This window comes from Gouania willdenowi, chromosome 1 (assembly GCF_900634775.1).
Source record: "Gouania willdenowi chromosome 1, fGouWil2.1, whole genome shotgun sequence".
In the NCBI taxonomy this organism is placed as follows: Eukaryota; Metazoa; Chordata; class Actinopteri; order Blenniiformes; family Gobiesocidae; genus Gouania; species Gouania willdenowi.
This window is the reverse complement of record NC_041044.1, coordinates 23,618,034-23,638,636: the sequence shown is the minus strand read 5'-3', so window position 1 is coordinate 23,638,636 and position 20,603 is coordinate 23,618,034. Positions and strand designations below refer to the sequence as shown.

Below are 20,603 nucleotides of genomic sequence, written 5' to 3'. Positions count from 1 at the left end.
GGACAAATTTCATCCACCCCCGGAGCCCTGCCCCCGAGGAGCTTTCCAACCACCTCGGTGACTTCAGCCCGGGTGATGGGCGAGTCCACCTCTGAGTCCCCAGCCTCTACTTCCTCATCGGAAAACGTGGCAGTGCAATAACAATAAAGCAATAACAAAACATGCATTGCTGTCTTAAAAAGATTGCACTTCTTGTAGTGTTGACCTTTGACTGCTTGTGCAGACAAAGGAGGAAAAAAAAAGGTTTTAAACACATGGTGAAAATATCAGCATTCTGCTTACACTGTTGTGTAACAGTCCAGAGACAGAGAATATCCAAACACCCTCTCCACTCTCATGTCTGGCCTAACCTGTGTTCAAAATAAGATTAAAATAAGCGTTTTGCAACACCAAATAAGTCCAAAAATAATGGATGCACACCATGGAGCCATGTATGCGCAAGCTGCTCAAAAAGTTTCTCATGTCAAACAGACATTGCGTCAGGGAGATATGTGCTCTACACACACACACAGACACACACACACACACACACACACACACAGACGTTCCTTGATTTATAGATAGATAGATGTAGATAAAAGCATGAGTATGCAGTAATATATGTAATTGTTTTTTTGTTTATTTTCTGGAGGGTAGCCATCTGCATCAAATCCTTTGTTTAATGTAATATTGTTTTATGTATTATTGCATTTGCTCAAAATAAAACAGTATATCAATATCAATGCTAGCTTTGCTTTGTCCCTGGATGTGAAAGGTAGAATGCCTGACTTATTCATCACCAGTATGGGTTTTAAATCATCCATCCATCACACATCCTTAAAGCTGCCTGCTACTGACAGCCAGTAATCATGTACCGACTGTGTTATGTGACTATCAGTAATGAAGTCAGTGGTGCATAATATACATGCCTGTTAGGGCATCTACAGGCCCAGAACTGACCAGCAGATGGCAGCAAAACTGTCCCACAGATGTAGCAGTGTTAAATAATGACAGTTTCATTAATATTGATCATGAAGTAAAATACTTGGGTTTTTCAGTTCCATATATTTGTGATTAAAAGTGTATTACCCTTGTGGATTTACATGTACACTTAAAAAAAAAAAAAACTTAAACCTTGTGTTTTGTTATTTAGAAGTGAACGTTTTTAGAATGTACTTTTACTTATTTGCATTAAAAGCAAAGGAAATCTGTTGGAATTGTCACAAATAGATTATATGTCATAATGTTACTGATCCTTGTGAGAACAGACTGAGGTTGGTGTGGCCCATAATTTAAAGGTTCAGTACCCTCCCTAACCCCTGCAGCAGTCTGTTGGTGCCACTAGGTTGAGACAACCTGCAGTGTTTGACCTACTATTGTTGAACACAGCACCAAAGGGAGCACATCACTCACTAATTTGACTCTTGTTCTGCTTAAATGTATTTATTTTTTTGTTATACTTCAGTAGCATTTATTGCTCTACATCGAGCCACACATTGACTGTTTGATGAGATCCACATTCTCTCTAAATATTTACTAGTTATCTATTACTTTATTATGATCAAAAAGACTCACAGGTTAGCAAACACAGAAATGTACTCAATAGGCACTAGTTTATTCCCACATGAAGAATAACAAAGTACATACATGACATATTATACAATGAACAAAAAAAAAAAAACACATTCTGTGAAATTATTTCTTTTATACATTTGAGCACATAAAGATATAAACTATGCTATTTAAAAATACTATAGACAGACACTTACAGTAGTTTCTTTACCTTTCCTCTTTAAATTAAACACTCACTTTATTGAAAAATAAATATGAGTCATTATTAAACTTTTGAACTAAAGTAGTGTACAGTCAAACTAACTGCATTACAAGGTGTTTTATCAGAGCTGACATTAATGTGCTATACATCAGAATAAGTTCATTGTCAATAATATATTTATGGGCTTCTTAATATGATATATATAATTTGTTTACTCAGTGATCAAAGTAAAAATTTTGTGGCCAAAATTAGGAATAATTATGAAAAACAACTTTTGTTCAGCAGAACAAACAGAAAATGTAGTGTAGGAATATGGAAATGTAATATTGGTATAAGCAATAGGTTACAATATAACAGTGTAAAAAGATTCAATTCAATGCCATAACAGGGTAAAATATTTCAAAAATATTTAGAGAAAAAGAAATAATTCTGTAAAGAAATTAATTGGATATATGATTTTAACTCACAATACTACTATAAACTTTTTGTTATTTTCATTTCATCACAAAAATATTGTTCCGCTTCATATTTGAAGTTACTTTCAAAATTCTGGTAGTGCCGCTCTGTGATTAATTGACGTCCTACTTCTCATGTAAAGCAGCATTTATTTAATAATAGTTATCATTAGTCATGGATTAATTATGACTATTAAAGTACTGTTTTTGAGTTCAGACAAATGATTAATTCATTCTGATGGACTTCAGTTCACAAAAACACCAGCATATCAAACTATTACCAACGGCTGAAAACACTTGCCCTCTTCCAACCATCACTAATACTCTCACATATTGAACGATCATAATATGAAAGCAGCACACGGTTTCACTAAACTCTCCAAACATGAGCTAACGTTTGTTTAGGGCTGAGCTGAGGAGCACTAAGCAAATACACACCGATGCTTTTCTTCATCTCCAACGTTTCTACGTGTGGCTGCTGCCTAAAAAAAAACATTTACAACTCCAGACGACACTTCACAGATGAGAGTGGAGATGTTTTGGTGTTGAGCAGTTAGGCTTTAACTGTGGAGGACTTTGTTGTGTCAGTTGGCATCCTGGAGAGAAACCACACCTTCATCGGCTCTTTCTTTCCTTTCATGGTGACCGGACCTCGGTACTCCAGATGAAACTGAGGGTCGGCATTTTCAGCAGATTGCAAACACCTGTCGTACAAATGATATAGACATACTGTAAAGCCCTGGGTGGCCTTTTGTCCTTTAAAAAAATCTATCTTTTAACCGTTTGTTCACATTTCTACAACCACTCCTAATGCTGTGCATGTTATATAAGCTCTATTTAGTCCTCTTTTAAATGTTGCTAAATATAAAAAGTGAAGATGTGACAGGACATGCAGCGCTGCTCACCGGTAAGTGTACTCGGACACGTTTATTTTGCCCTTTTCACCAGTTGTTTCTGTACGACTGGTGAGGTTGACAGTGTTTCCAAACAGGCAATATCTGGGCATCCTCTGACCAATTACTCCAGTCACTACCTCTCCTGTGTGGATCCCAATTGTAATCTGGAAAAAAAAAGTCACACAACAAAGCATTCATGGTCAAAACAGATGGTGTTTGTATTGAATCATGTTTACTGAGGTTCTGATCATTTTTCAGGATTTAAAAAATGTGTGTAATTGTCAACAAAGATGATCTAAAGAAAATTAAGGCAAGTAACTCCAGCACTTGTTGTGGTCTGCACGCACGCGCGCGCACACACACATACACACATTAAAAAAAGTGGGTTTTGAGTTTTAGATTTGCAATAAACAGTTGTTGAAGTAGTCCTCTGGGATCCTGAGACTAATATTTACACTAGGACGGTAGGTACTTCAGCGCATGTTGTCCTCAGAGCACGAACATGCCGTGAGTGTCTGAGACAAATGAGAATCTATTTTTGGTGCTGAGATCGTGAGATGATTTCAGTCTGTTTCTGCAGCTAAACTGGACTCTATACAACCGGTGCCATGTCTTAAAAAAAACATTACGTTCTTAAACAAACATGGTTTAACAAAGTTAAATCTTAACAGGCATCTTTAAAATAAAAGCCTCCTTTGGCCAGTGACTAAGACGTTCCCTTCTTCATTTAGTTGCTCATTACTTACAACTGAAACATCTTCAAATTCACCAATAGAAACACATTAGGCTCGGAAAAGTTTTTTTTACAAGGATTAAATAAAGCAATATGAAGATGTTTGATATCAAAGCATGCCCCAGAAGAATAAGTGGGAAAATAAAAGAAAAAATGTTGAATTTCAGCTTATGTGTGGAAAACAGAATGCATTGCTTAATTATGTAGGGTATGAAAAGAAAAACTTAATAAATGTAGTTTTTTTAGTTAATTATAGCAATATGTTTATTTGGTATTTAAACGTGTTGCATTTAATTCAATGTATAGTTTCATATCATATTCATTTTGTACCTCGGATTATATTCACTTCTTTCAAAACCAACAGAAAACAATTGTATAGTAAGAAACTTTCAAATTATGGCTTTTATGATGAATTCGGTTTATTCATTTTTAGGTATATACTGTATATCCAAAGCACTTTTATTTTACTTTCATCTGTTAAAAGTCACGCCTGCCTTGTTCAATAACAATGACTACATATTTGATGCATAATATACACAAACTGTGAGCTGCACTTTATAATTGTTAATGCTAAAGATTAGTCTGGTAAATACTGCTACATATATTTTCAGAGTTTATTGTGAAATCCTGTTTAACCCTTTTCAGAGTGACACACATTAAATGACAGTGAAATGATTTGTATTGTTGAAGGCGACACTGAGCGCATGAACAACAAAACATTCTCCTCAGCATTTATCAGCAACACACCTGCACCGGTTCATTGTCGACTTTGACCTGTCCGGCGATCTCCATCATATCGAGGGCGAGGTGGCAGATGGACTTGGCGTGGTGCGTGCACGGCTCGGGCAGTCCGCTTACAGTCATGTATTTATCACCCACCGTTTCCACCTAAAACAGTCATCAAAGGACGAGACATTTCCAAAGCATGAGATTAGTTTGGCTTTATTTTATTTTCATTTTAAAATAATCAAATTTACACCAAAGAACAGAGGAATACCTTCTGCTCCGTGAGGCCAGAGATAAACGGAAACACCCAGAGATAAACAGTTAAACACTTACATCAGCCCTGAGGCATTCAGGGCCTCTCGGAGCTCCACTAAAACTCTAAGACCACCAAACCATTCAGCCTTAGAGTAAATATTACTTCTTTTGGTGACCCTGTGCCTGATACCAATCCTCTGGACGTGCCAAGGTCTGTTTGACTTCTTAAAGTGCATTCTTCTCTGAAGGCCTGAAGTGTAAATCTGCTGCACACGGCCTATAAAAAGCTGCAGTCCTTCTGTAAAACCACACTGTGTTTACAGCTCGTACTATCAGGAGTCTATACATAATACCAGAGAATCATTGACATTATTCTTTTAATGCCAGGGTGGAGAATAAGAGATACAAATATTGTAATACATTACTCCAGTATCTGATCACCATCCCTTATCCCTACTGTTTCCGTTAGCAACAGGCAGAGGTGAAAGTAATGGATTACAAGTACTGTAATTGAGTTGCTTTTATGGGTACTTGTACATTTTTTAGTATATTCCTAAATCAGTAATTTTACTTGTACTTAAGTATGTTTTAAAATAAATAAACCCGTTATTTAACCCGTAAATTTAACTATATTTAGAACCTGATCATTTTTTTTTTTTATTATTGTTTTTATTGAATTCATTGGTGTTATTTTATTTAAAAAACATTTTGACAAACCTTTTATTTAATACAGATGGCTTTGTGGAAAATAAATTAAGTTCCAATTGTGCAATTTTTAAGTTTATACATGAGATGTTTACTGTATGCAAGGGAACGGTGGCAAGATTTATTACCAAAAATAAACATGGGGGAGTAAAGTAACTAGTACCTTTTACTTTGAGTACTATTTAATTGAGCTACTTTTTACTTGTTCTTGAGTATTTTTTGTATGACTTACTTGTACTTGTACTTGAGTACAATTTCAATCAAGTAACAGTACTACTACATGAGTAGAATATATCAGAACTCTTTACACCGCTGGCAATAGGAATACACTCTGTAGTGTATAGCTTAAGGCTACTGACCTTGTATACATAGGGGTTCTTCCTTGAGTCTGTCAGGATGTCAAAGCGTGTGTAAACATCATTGAGCAGGTTGACTATCTTGATGGCTCCCTCTGCTGAGGCGTGTTTGCTGCAGAAGACGTGAATCCCACGATGCCACTGAAGAGAACGGTCAAATTGTCGTAGCGTTTGGCCGGGACCGGCCTTTTGTGTCGCAGCTCGTTGGCAACAGATGGCGGCAGGACTGAGTAGAGCAATCTGAAAATTAATTTTTTTTAAAAATAGGGGGGGGGGGGGCAATCGTATGAAAACAGATCATCACTGCTGTGGACTTGTGCAAGAGTGTAACAGACTGGGATCCATGGTGTGATCAGCATTTTATTTGCCAACCCACCACCTTTTAGTCTTGGCAGTGTGGTGTTTCTATGGTAACTGCTTGGATCATGTCTGACGGTAAATGCAAAATACCGTCTGTAAATGCGTAGTGTTTCAAAACAGATGTATCACAAGGGTAACAATTACTGCCTAAATCAACACACGTACTAATAGATATAATAATTAAACGTGACATCTTAAAGGACTCGCATAAAAGTCTGTATGAGTTCTCTCTCTTTGTCATTTTTAGAGGCCAGAAACAGCCTGAATACACACTTTTATAACACACTGTGGTAATCAAATATATGAAAAGGCAATGACAGTGTGGCAACAGCAGCAGGTCTCATAAATATTTGGAGAAGAGCCATGAATTGTAATCCGTTTTTGGAGCCAGGGAGGCAGTAACTCCAGAGAGCGGTTGGAATAATCAAACAGGGGCGACAGGGGAAGGAAGACAGGTTAGACAGAGGGAGCTGCACCTTTAAAGGGCACCTCTGTGCCGCTTCCCAGCTCTCAGCCAAATTACAGCAAGACACACACACACACACACACACACACACACACACACACACACACACACACACACACACACACACACACGCTTCTCTGGTTTGGGTGGATAATTGTTGCTGCTGTTGTTACCCTCAAAATGTACTGTATACAGCAGGGTTGGGGTCAATTATAATTGTAATTGCATAATTGATAATTAATTACAATTATGGCATAATTATAATTGTAATTCTAAAAAACATGTCGCTGTTGTAATTGTAATGAAATTGTAATTGAGTTCAGATAATTGACTCTAATTGTAAGTGCCATGAAAATTCTATAAAAATTGTGAATTATAATTCAAAGCAAAAGTGGGGAACCATGTTGCAGTTCTATGTACAGTTCTTCATAAATGTAGTTAACAGTTATTAAAATGTTTCATATCGAGCTTTCTCACATTTTACCATTAAAAAAAATTTACACCAAAAAAACATTTAAACCTATATTTTCATTGTAAGGCAACAAACGGAAAATAAATTAGATGATAGATATTTGTTTTTTAGTGCATTTTACAGCTTTTTATTATTCTTATCTTTATTTATTACTCATTTAGGACCCGTTATTATAAAAGATGCTAACAGAAAGCTAACACAAGGGGAAGGTTAACTTTTATTAGGTTATTTATTTCAGGCTCAGTAATTGTGATTAATTGTAATTAAAATTTAGCAATTGACTTTCTGAGGATAAAAAATAATTGTAATTTAATTGTAATTGGAAAAAATGCTGGTGAGAACGTAATTGTAACTGAAAAAGGTAATTGACCCCATCCCTGATATACAGTACTAAATCATCTATTTTGTTTCCAATTTGAATAAAACACAATTTTAATCACCTAGCTACTTTACAAACATAAAAGAAAAAAGAACCAATGGTGTAAATCTCTGTCTGCACACGTGCCCTGTTATATATAAACACTCAGATCCAAACCTGTCTGTCTTCTTCTTCTCATCTTCCAAGGCCCGCAGTGTGTGCTGGAGACGATCAGTTAGGATTTCCAGCTCTTGGGTCAGCTTGTACTCTTCACGAAATTGCTCCCCCAGCAGCACCAGATCACGAGTGGCGTCGTGAAGTGGGATATCACTGAGGTAGAGCCCCCTCCGCGTGAGATCGTCCAGGTTCATCACACTGAGCACAAAGGCAGAGAAGAGCTCATCAATGAAGGGAATATCGGGACACAATGTAACATGTACATACGCAATTAAACACTGTGTTGCATCATATCAAAGAACAGGGTGGAAAATTGAAGACTTTCATTTGATCTCAATCAAATTGAGCCTGAAGGAGGAAACATGATCAAAGAGATCACTCCCCTCTTGTACAGATGTGCTCTCAGATGAAGGAAAGTACTTCCCTGTCACATAGTGACAATTTGTTGCACTGACATTGTTTTCAGCTAAGTGTCTTTGATCCCAGGGGAAGAAACCGCTTGAACCTCAGCCTCTCCTGCCCATAGAAGCTGGTGGACACAAGGACTTGAGAACCAAACAAAGCAAAACAGCTCATAGTGTGAGTGCCTTTGTTAACAAGGTTAACATTTTAGAGAACACACATGGTGTTAGTGCTGGGCGATATATGGAAATTAAAAACATATCAAGTTTTCTATTTTGGAGATGTGATAAAATACTATATATATATATATAATTTATTTTTTTGTTTCATAGCTTGTTTTGTTTCAAAATACTTGTTTTAGGAGTCGCTGCTTTCACTACTTCTCAGAACAGACTTTCCCCTAAACAAGCCACACAACAGAACTCACTCACACATGCTGTCCCTTACAGGAGAAAAAGCCAAAAGTGGCACATATTGTGCAGCTGTTTGTTAGTAAATGTGCCTGTGTGGCATTTGGATCATCAAATTTAACACATAATTGTCTTTCTGGTCAGACTTTATTTGAAATAAAATTATATAAGAGCTATATCATGCATTGATATTTTTAGAAAAATATTGAGATATGAGTTTTGGTCCATATTGCCCAGCCCTACATGGTGTCAGGTTTTTACTTAATATGAGACAGCGGCAAACTGTTGTTTATTACCATTAAAACCTTTTTTAGTCGTGAATAACTTTATCTTTCTGTTTCTGCCATGTGACATTTTTATTCCTGTAAAACAAACAATTCTAAAGAAACTGAAGAAAATTTGCTTAACGAGCATTAGCAAAATTGTACTTTACATAATTATATACAGCAGCCATCAGTGCTTTTAAAAATGTCTCGCAAGATACAAATCCAGGTTTTAGCACTGTGTCTAAAAACGTGTTAATAAAAAGGTCAGCACAAAAGCTATTCTTTTATTGTTGCATTGTTCAACTAATTAATATCTTAAATACATGTCAATAACTGTGAAGTTGCAAAGGATTCACTCTGTCAGAGTGAATCCAGACAAAATAGTGTTGCAAGGTAGAAGATTTAGTTTGTGCTTATTTTGGTTTCAGAGCACTACATACTGTATTTTATTTTAGGAAGATTATGTAACTTTTAAAGTTTAGACATGAATGTTAGTCCATTGCTGAGCTTACCTATCAATAACACAGGAGCAACAGTAATTAGAAATGAGAAATGATGTGCAACCCTTAAAGGTTCATAAATGCATAATTTGATTCAATTTAAAAGTCAGCAGACATCCAGGTAAAGTATAGTTGAGGCTTTTTTGGATTCAGAAACCACTGATGTGCTTTGTCATTTGCTGTGTGGGCTCGTTGTTCCTGTCAGGAGGGGCTGCACATTGAGCTTACCTGGGTGAACAAAGAAAGAGGATGTTCTCTGCCTCTGGCAAGTAAATCATCTGTCCTTTCAATCTGAGGCAGCTGATCTCAACCCCCGTCAGCTCGTCCTCGTTCTCCACTGTCTCCACATTCAGCAGGCCCTCCTGTCCACATTATATCACACTTATAAATATTTCATGGTGTGTTCTTCTCCAAATCTGCTTCAAAAACTGGGCATTAATTCAGCTCTCACTTTTTTAAACCTGTGCTATTTTTGCTTAAAAATGTTTTTTTTTCTGAACAACGGGAGGGGCTCGTGCTCTTAGAGCTGTAAAAACTGTTCAGCATCCTTAATGATTTAAAGTTTAAGGCTCCTTTATGGTTAGATGTGTAACTACCACAGTGACAATGACAAAAAAAAGTTAGTTTTTTTCTTATACCTTGCTCCTCAGAACAAAGACAGTGTTGATGTGGGAAAGGATGCCATGAAAGCTGAAGTCGATGTGAGGACGGACCAAAGAAAAAACTGAGGGTAGGATGCACATTCCTGGTTGGAGCTAGGAAAAAAAAGCACATAAAAACACAAAATGCAATAAACAAAGAGTTTCATTTATCTTTGAAAGTTGAAAGTTTCCTCACTGAATACAACAAGGATATTCCAACTTGGATAATAAGAGCCACAAGCTGGCAGGTTTGAATGGATCCAACATTTTCAAAATACTTGTTTACCAGAAAGTACTCGATATGGGAGGTTCAGCTGCACGATGACAGCTTCATGTTGGAGCAAGAAACGTCTAGGGCCTGTACTACTAAGCTGAATTTCTTTGTATCGCTCTAACTTCCAGGATTTATTCCGTGTGTTCTGCACTATGACGCTGGTTAACTTCTGACGGGTTAATCACCATGGTAACTTGGACTGAACAGCTAACCTGGTCAGGAGCGGTTTTGTTCTGGCTAAGATATAAGCAATCGAAGCCATGGACTACCCCTTAAATGAGGCGGATACGTGAATAGAAAGTGTTTGTGTCGTAGTAAATTGAATCTTTCAGTGTGTCCGTTTAATGTCCAATGAATTAATATTGTAAAATCTTACAAATTTACGCATTAACCGTCCACAATTCCCTGCCAGCATTCCTTCCTTCCTGCTTTTACTGCAGTAACAGACTTTTTATGGATTTTAATTCTTCATATTTCTTAAGAATATTCAGTTTTATTGGTCAGACGCAGCAAACTCTACCCCTTTTATGTGAGTGCAAGTGCACGCATCGAGCTTGAACACCACTGGTTTAAGTGAACGTGTTGATAACCTGCATCATAGTACAGATACTCTGTGACTGAGAATAATTGGTTCAGTGAAGCCAACTAAAGAAGAGATATCCCAGATAAATGTATCCAGCTTCGTAGTACAGGCCTGCAGGATTGTGTCCCTTTAAAGATGCAGTCCTAACTCTTAAAAAGTGACTTTTTGTCATATTTGCGAAAGCTGTCACTATGTAAGGACAGCCTTACATAAAACTAGTAGTTTGTGTGAAAAAAACAGGCCCATTGAGTCCCCCCTGCTGCTCCTGCTGCCGTTTGCCAGAATGCACCGCGATCGAGCAAAAGGAAGAAATCAAAGTCAGGGTTGTGTTTGATGGACTGTCTGACAGCTGGTGCTCACAGCTCCCGCCCCTTTCTGCCGTGGCCAAAACACAGCAATGCTCATAGCATGGTAGTGCCTGGAGCGCCGTCTTTTTTTTTTTTTTACAGTGTATGGTCTGGAGGAGTAGAAGATGGAATTGTTGACTTTTCTGCTTCAAAGGTAATTACTGCTGCTTGATTTACATTATGTTTGATTTGTAATTGTTACACTAGAACTCTGTAGTGCATGTGTTGTTTGTTCGTGTGCACGTTGCCTCTGTGTGGGATGCTGTGAGTGACACTGTGTTGTTGCTGCTGCTGCTGATAGATTGGTGTGCGCACATTGAGAGAGAGAAGCGCTGCAGTAACATGCTTTTAACAGTGCATGTTATATTACTATGATGTTGCTGTCGGGCTAACGTTAGCTTGTTAGCTCTTCTGAGGGAGGGACTTTGGGAAGTTTGGAGGCAGGGCAAGAGAGGGGGAGGGAAGGATCTGAAAGTTATGGACTGCACCTTTAAATCAGAGATGGGCAACTGCAGCTCTAGGGCTAATTTGTGTGGGACTCAAAGTAAACGCAAATGTCTCCAAACAACAAACCAAACTACAGAAAAATGTCAACAAAAAACAAAAAACAGAATGACAACAAAAATACACAGAATGACACACAAAAAGTAAAGATAAATATACAAAATAACACAAAAATTACTCAACACACAAAATGATTCAACTCACATAAAACCATAAAAATATCAGAGAAACACTCAAAATGACAACAAAAACCCAAATCCTTAGTTATTTCCATTATTAATGCTTGGATTGGTCATTATTCTAAATGCTATTATGAATGCCGATTATGTAATAATAATTGTTTTGTCCCCCGCTGTGGTAAAAGTTGCCCATCTCTGCTCTAAATGTATTTCTCCAGGGGAGAAAAGTGGTAAACTAACCCTGCACTGCTTGGATAGCATTGGTTTGTTTCCTTGTCATAAATCAGAGCTATCGGTATAATTAGATGCAAATGAAACCTGCGGTAAGACTCGGTAAATGGCATTTCCACACTGTGTGAGCATCAGGTCCTTGTCGAACATGAGGTGAAATGGAAAGGCCTTGCAAAACGTGTAAGGACTGATCCGAGTCTCCTGAGTGCCATTTTCCTCAAATCCATCGAGATCTTCATAAAAAGCCTCCTCCTCCGAGTCCTTCTCTTCTATCAGGAACTTGATGTGGTCACACTCCTCACTTTTGGGCTGGATCATCTGCAGCAAATCACAATCAGAATCAGAAGTACTTTATTTATCCCAGGGGGAAATTACTTATCAGGTTTAAGAAAAGGCCATAACATAAAACAAAGTGATACATTAGTATTGGTTATGAATAATTTAGCACAAGAAAAACTGTAAAATGGGTTGCTTTCAATATAAAAAAACGGCAATAGTTTGACTTTTAAAATCTGAAAGTGGTAACATGATCTCCAGAGAGTTTCATGTCTATTGTGTAGGATTTGAAGGGCAAAATAAAAGTTAATATGCTGTGAGTTTAGGGGCAGACGGTCTGCTGACGTCAAGCTGCCGTCTCTGTACCCTGTTGCCACAGCAACGCTGGCTAATACTTGCAGAAATTGGGTGGTAGATTTGGAGCCTCCGCCATTTTTTGCTCTTTCTTTCCACACAATGGCTAAAAAACATCCATCTGTGCATGTGTACAAAGCAATTGTGTTATTAGGAAAATGTGACTGAAGCACATGGAACATTAACAGCAGCCTGTGATTTATGGGCTGAACATTAATCCAGAAACAAAAATTATTTTACCCTTTAGCTTTTGGCAGGATTTAAATTAAAATCTGTGAGAGTTAACAATCTCAACTAATAAGTTGAAGAAAGATAAGAACCTAAAACGTATTTTTCCAACAACCCGGCAGTCAACAGGCATTTTTAGACTACGTGAAAAATCTGTCCAACTATAAAACTCCCTGAAAATCTCAGAGCAGGAGACTTTTTAACTTGGATCTAAAAATATCCTCTGAGTCACAGACACTAGCCTAAAAATGCATGCTGAACTACAGTTTCCACAGCCTTCTCCATTAATTGGAATCATCTGATAGTTAATAATCTCATATTATCTCTCCGACATTATTCTTGGACACAAACTCTCATATTACAGTGCCAAAACATTACCGAGTGTGTTCAGGCTGCCATCAATCAAAACGAAACTAAATTGTCATCATCATCTTTCATCTTCACAATCAGCAGCAAAGTAAGAGCTGAGTGCAGTATACGAATAAAGAGGAAAACGTAGAAAAGCAGACCTTCATCTCTATCTCAGTTCCATGAATTTGCTGTGCGACTGTTTTAATGATGCCAATCACAATGTCCTGCAGGCCTTCTCTCTCTGAGTAGTAGTGCAGAATCAGATTGTTTCCCTTTTCTGCATCCGTGCAGCGAAATGATGGCGCCCTCATCCCTGGATAGATGGTACCCAGGTGGTCATGCAGAGCATCTAGATTCTATAGACACAGATATGAGATAAAATACACACAATAGATTACAGCTTAGCATCACCACAACTGTGTTTTGAGGGATAACATGTGGGTTTAACACAGGTGACAAAACCTGATTGACAGAGGAAACACTACAGCTTCTCCTGCACTGACACACAGTTACAGTAGGTGTTCATCATGAATCCCATCTTATGGCTGACAGCAGAACATTTTTAATTAAAAACCTCATTTAATCAGCACACGTACAGAAAATGACCTCTGCTTTGATAAAGACAAAATCCTTCAGGGCAGCAGAGTTTTTTCAATCCAAACTTTGGAAGAATACAGATGGTAAACCTCCCGTGGAGACCAGCTGGACAAACACAGTTGGTATGAACTGGGACATTTTAGTACATTTACAGTACAATGCAGCGTACTTAAGGCTGAGGGAGATTTGGATGGCTTTTACCTGCAAGTCATAACTTGATTTTAATTCAAGATGAAAACAGCCCATGTGGCTCCTTAAGAATAACAACAGACCTCTTAAGTTTAAAAACAAAGTAGGTCACGCTGAGTAATTAAAGCTCTACATTGTATCATATTCATGTTTCATTTTCATGCATTATTTCAAATAAACATAAATAATCATCAGCGCATGAATCATTAATTCTTACCATTTGTACCATTAACTTTGATCCATGGTTTCCCTCTTAGGCTTCACAACCCCAAAGATATTTATTATTTATTCATGACAAACCTACATCTTGTTGAGTCAATGTTCTCCCAATTCACCAATCGTGGTGTACGAAGCGCTGTAATCTAACGGCTCACCAATGATTATTTCCTTTCCTGAGTTGCATGGGAACTCTTTGGCCTTTGTATGTTTGCTTGAGAAGGTCATTAGTGAGCTCCAATTTCCTCCCACAGTCTAAACACTTGTATGCTAGCGTCATTGGAGCCTCTAAATTGATTAAATGTGTGTGTGTTCGATTGATTGGTAATCTTTTCAGGGTTTACTCACCCTGATTCAGCAGGGATGACCTCTAATGTAAGAGGACACCATATACAGAATAGACAGGTGTGAAATGTGGTTTTAAATGCATGAATACAACCAGGATTGGGGTCAATTACATTTTTCAATTACAATTAAGTCTTCAATTATCCCTGTTCAATTACAACTCAATTATGATTACAGTGACTGGCCTTTTTTTCCTATTACAATTCAAATTACAATTACTAGTACAGTGCCAGTCGGAAGTATGGATTCATTAAGTGGGAGGAGCTTAAGTAGAGTTGTCAATTATGGCCAAATGAGTATGTGTTTGAAGGTTGGATGTACAAAGAGGTGTACATACTCTGTAGTGTTATAAAGAGTTATATTTGCGGGTGCAAAGTAAAATAGCGTGTGATTTCCCTAGTTTAATTCTATGGAACATGCGCATTATAAATTGATAAAGTTTGCACCAATGCGGCGGTTTAGGTAGAACCTGATAAAAGACATAAGTTTGTACAAATAAAGATATTCATTTATCATTTAACATTTCTTAGGGCAGGGGTGCTCATCATCCAAGGTTAGTAATTCATATACAAACAGACGTATCTTAACAAGCAGACGGAGAATAACTTAATCTATAAATCATGTGTGTGGCTCACACTTCCAGAGAAAACCTGGTAAATGTGTGTGTGTGTGTGTGTGTCTATCGCTCCTCCGTGGGCACACTCACACACACGCGCATCAGCCGCACACTCGCACACACTCAGTGACTCACATCAGGTAGACATGCGTGTGCCTCACACCCAATGCGTGAGACTTGAGAGCTTTGCTAGTATATCAGTGTGACTGCGGCTGCTCAGACGGCCCTCCCCCCTCTCCGGTCTAACCCTCCGCCAGTGTAACCTGCGTTGATTCTGCGTTGATTTCAAAATAAAATGAAAATAAACATTTTGCAACACCAACTAAATCCAAAATAATGGATGCACAAACTTGTGCTATGCGCACGCTGGTATTCTCTCCACAAACACGCACGCACACGCACGGGCACGCACACACACACACACACACACACACACACACACACAGAATTTCCTTTATTTATTAGAGAGATTATTTCCCCCCTGAATGTCATTATTACAATGATGTCATTACAATTATGCTCTCAATTACTAAATTTCAATTACAATTAATCACAATTGATGAGCCTGAAATAAATAACCACATAAAACGTATCCTTCCTCTGTTAGTATCTCTGATAACGGGTCGGTTTGACCCACATCTGAACTCAGCTTTAGAATACACACAAAAATGATCTATGATGTAAATAGTTCCTCATCTCATGGTTACCTTATTAATGAAATTATAGGTTTCAATGTTTTTGGAGTAAACGCCTGAGCCTTTTTTCTGTCAGCATAGCCTTTGATTTAGTTATTTTTTTTAAATGGTAAAATAATCCTCAAGAAAAGTGACAGGTAATATGAATATGATATGAAACATATTTTTTTAATTATTATTAACTATGTATGTGCAAGCAATTATATAGTGATTATAAATGACAATTTTGATAGAATTTCCATGCCAATTACAAAGTACATTTTCAGAAGTCAATTACAACAGCAGCAGTTTTTTTCAATTACAATTATAATTTCCCCATAATTGTAATTATTATTGACCTCAACCATTTATCCTTTGATATTTCAGTATACATTGATTTCTTGTGACCACTATTGGGAATTTTGCCTTTTATCCTATAGGACGATAGAGATAGAAAATACAGAGTGAATATAAGCATTAATCGCTCTAAAACAAGAGTTGAGGAATGATCAAATCTTTGCATGAGCACCATAAGTTACACAAATACACTTCTCTGCCATACAGAATAAAGCAATAATAAATAATGTCAAAAGATCTACAGAAAGTGACAAAAAATATGACAGAATTTTTTTTTTTTAAATCTCATTTCCTGCTAGTTCTCATAAAAACTTTAGTATAAATATCCACCATGTGGGAATGAGAGAACCTTACCTGCAGAAATTCCCGAACATTTGAGCCCAGCACGCGTAGGATGGTGTCATAACCAGACTCCTGGCAAAACTCAAAAAACATCTTTCCAAACATCTGTAAGATGTCTCCGGCATCAATCTCTGAGGTGCAGAAAAAAAAATATATATATATATTTTTCAGATTTTCACCTTGAAGCATCATTTGATTGTGTAATAAAACAAGCATCCACTCACTGAGAACTTTGCTCGCAGCTGCAACTAGATCATAAGTTTTGCCATCTTCGTATATAATTCTGACAAGGAACTGACCTTCAATATCAAGCTGAGCCTCCCTCCTGAAAACAAAAGGAAGTAGTTACTCATGCACCACAACGAATGTCAGCGCAGAGACGAACGGTCAACAGAGGGAACTTGTTTGTCTTATTAGATTTGTGTATGTCTTGTTGCTTAAATCACAGGCAGACTTCTGTTTAGGCGAACAAGTCATTAGTAACTGCCAGGCCTTCTGCATGGCAAGCCACTGGGAGCCGTTTATTATTAGGAAATTTGAATATGAAACATTTAGAAAATGTGTTGTAAAATACAGAGTTCTGACTGTACACACGAGTAAAGGTAATAATCCCAAGCAGATCTTGAACTCTTCTACAACTAAAGAGGATCTGATTTCTTGGTTTAACTAGAAAAAACAGAAATGATTTATAGGCCTGACCAAAAACAAACTTTTAATCAGTGTGTTTCAGCTGAGAAAACATGACGAGTATCCCAATTACTTTCTTAAAAAAGACAAAAAATATAACGGACGTGATAAAGTGAGCATTGCAAATGGATAGCTTATGGAGGGAGGACAGAGAACCAAGGCAGAACGTAGAAGCTGGAACAATGACCACTTTGGAAACATTTACACACAACAGCTGCTACTGGAATCTGACTTTTTACTTTTTATCAAGCAAGGTCAAGTCTCGGTCAGTTATGACGACAGATGAAAAATAAACTCAGTTTCAGCCGCATATGTTGTCATCATACACAGTCTGTGGAAAGTTATTTTCTGCAGAATAAATGCTGATAATTAGTCTAAGAGAGGGAGATAAGATACACCACAGTGTCTGTTTATGTCATACAAAGGTTATGCTGGTGTAATGACTGCAGGTACATGTAGCTAGTTTATAAATACATAGTCATCACAGTGAAACAGAGTCTTGATGTCAGGCTTTAATTCTAAATCTTTGCACATGAAAGAGTTTTGATTTCACTTCTTCAAGAGTTCACTATTATTCAGGTCCTGGTCATTCTGCTAAAAGTCCTTCTTTACCCAAACATAACATCTATTTATAAAATACATTGTTAAGGAAAATAAATAATAATACAAAAAAGTTTAGAAGTAGTTTCCCTCTTTTTTGCTTTACCTTTACTTTTTCATTTTTTTCAGGATGAACAAGAATAGTTTACATTACTGTAACACATAATGCAGAAATGTGACCTGTTTATTCATTTGCGATCTGACGATCAATACTTTAAAGTCTTTTTAAATTTCAAACTGAATACCTACAAATCAATGACTTTATAACAAAAAAAAACAAAACAGTTTTTTGAGATTAAACTAAAATTAGGAGTAGAAGACATGCTGTTTGGTTCGGCGTTTACTCATCATTTGCAATCGTGGATTTGTTACCAATAGCATTGTGTGACCTATTTTTTTTACAGTGTAATACTAATTCACTTGTGTTATGACACTCACTGCTGTTGAAATCTCAATTTAGAAGAATATTTGCTTTACTGTATTTCCACATTTTTATTCCCACAAACATAGGGCTGGGCAATATGGACCAAAACTCATATCTCAATATTTTTTTCTCAAAATTGTGATATACGATATAAATCTCACTTTTTTTTTTTTTTTTTTTAACTTAATAAAGTCAATTCTGGGTTAAAATGATGATGAAAAATACCATATAGGCACATTTATTACCAAACAGCAACACAATATGTGCCACTTTTGGCTTTTACTCCTCTAAGGGACAGCACGTGTGAGTGAGTTCTGTAGTCTGGCTTGTTAAAGGGGAAGGTCTGGATAAGGACACATTTAAAAATCAATTTAAGTGTGCTTTTCATGCTGTTCTGAAAAGTAACAAAAGCAGCGACTCCTAAAACGACTATTTTAATACAACAAAAAAGCTATAAAATATATATCTCAGAAAAGTGAAAATCTTGTAAAAAAGGACACATTTTGAATGTACACTGATAAGATTAAACATTTGTATAATGTTATTTGTACTGTGTGATTGTATGAATAAAAAAAAAAGATATAGCTCGATATATGCGATATTGTGATTTTCTACAACGCTAAAATAGAAAACTCGATATATCTTAATCTTTATATACAGCCCAGCCCTACACAAACATCAATGTTGTGACATTTATTACCATTTAAACCTAGCCAGTGGACAGGGGCATGTGGAGGTTGCTCATGGGACCCTCAGAAGAGATGAACAAAGTAGGAGGAGCCTGATGTAATTCTAATACTCAGAAATGGAGAGAATTGAAGTTAATCATTGTCACAGTAAAGGTCTGGTCCTGTTTGAAACACAGTGTGTTCCTTGTGTCCATGTTGTGTGAGGAGTGTAAACATTGTAACCACACACACACACACACACACGCACGCACGCACGCACGCACACACACACACACACACACACACACACACACACACACACACACACACACACACACACACACACACACACACACACACACACACACACACACTCACTTGATGTCCTCCCACACCTCGGGGCCATAGTTCCTCAGCACCAGGAGCTCCAGAGCGTGATTCACAAACCCATACTGCGAAAAAATGAAGAGAACACACCATGGATCCTTATACATGCGTGTTGTGTGTACACACAAATGTGTTGAATGATTATAAATACATGCAGGTCCGACCACCTGCCATTGAGACATTGATTATGTAGTCTATAGTTGAACTGCATCCACTACAGCAGCCTGACAGCAGGAAACGTCCCAATTCACCGCATCACGCACACAAACAGCCTCTAAATCGCCTCTCACACCAATATTTCACTACAACACACATGTCACACATCTGTATACTTACCATGGTGACCACAGATGTCCTTTCTTTTCTTTTTTCAGGCTGAAATCCGTTAAATCAGATAAAAACGATGCTGATCAGATGCTCAGCGTCTCTGTGTCATCCTCCTTTTTCTCGCTCATTAACTAGTGACTGACAACCTTGTCGTCCAATGAGAGAGCCCAATGTGTCTTACGTAACATTTAAATGGCCAATGAGAGTGGAGCTAGAGTTGTCCAAGTGGTTTAGGGCAAATAGATGTTCTGCGTTTACGTCGTGGCTGCTATGGAGATAGATTATTTAATTTATGAGATAAACTTTAAATGTAAATAATTGTTAAAGCAACTGCTGAAGGTCTTTGGTAAACTTTGGTAGTTTTTGGAGGAATAAACTGTTAAACGAATGGAGTTTGGAAGAATAAGATTTATATGGTAGATTTATGTCTTTATTATTCAATCAAAAATAAATAAATAAATAAATAAATAAATAAATAAATAAATAAATAAAACATTTTTAAAAGAAAAAAACATTTTTAATCAAAAAGTGTTCAAATGCAAAAAAATAATGTATATTTTGATTGAAACTTTTTTTTAAATTTTAATTATTATTTAAGCCATCCTTTTTTGTATTTGGGCCATATTATGGGTAGTACATTTATGTCGTTATTATTCAAATAATAAATAAAATATTTCAATTAAAAAAAATCATTCAAAGAAAAAAAATTCAATCACAAAAAAAAGAAAAAAAAGAAGAAAAAAACATAAAAAAAATTGCGTTTGAAAACTTTTTTTTGATTGGAGTGGAATTTTTTAAGCTGTTTTTTGTTTTGTTTGAATAATAAAGACAAATCTACCTCCTTAGATTTAATTCTCCTGACCTACTTGGTGTTGCAATGGTTATTGTCACAGCAAAAAGACAATTTGGGATCTAT

The 20,603-nt window shown here is 36.9% G+C and overlaps 1 protein-coding gene across 1 annotated transcript; it reads right to left on the bottom strand.

Moving 5' to 3' along the window:
* Positions 1-1,575: 1,575 nt before the first annotated feature.
* Positions 1,576-19,820, bottom strand: gucy1b1 (guanylate cyclase 1 soluble subunit beta 1). Its single transcript, XM_028444148.1, is given in 14 exon segments — positions 1,576-2,912; positions 3,114-3,268; positions 4,585-4,725; positions 5,883-6,004; positions 6,007-6,119; positions 7,713-7,910; positions 9,519-9,652; positions 9,929-10,045; positions 12,137-12,367; positions 13,417-13,614; positions 16,607-16,725; positions 16,819-16,919; positions 19,352-19,425; positions 19,697-19,820. Coding segments are annotated over 14 exon segments (1,857 nt in total). The 5' UTR covers positions 19,700-19,820; the 3' UTR covers positions 1,576-2,761.
* Between the last annotated feature and the right edge of the window lie 783 nt (positions 19,821-20,603).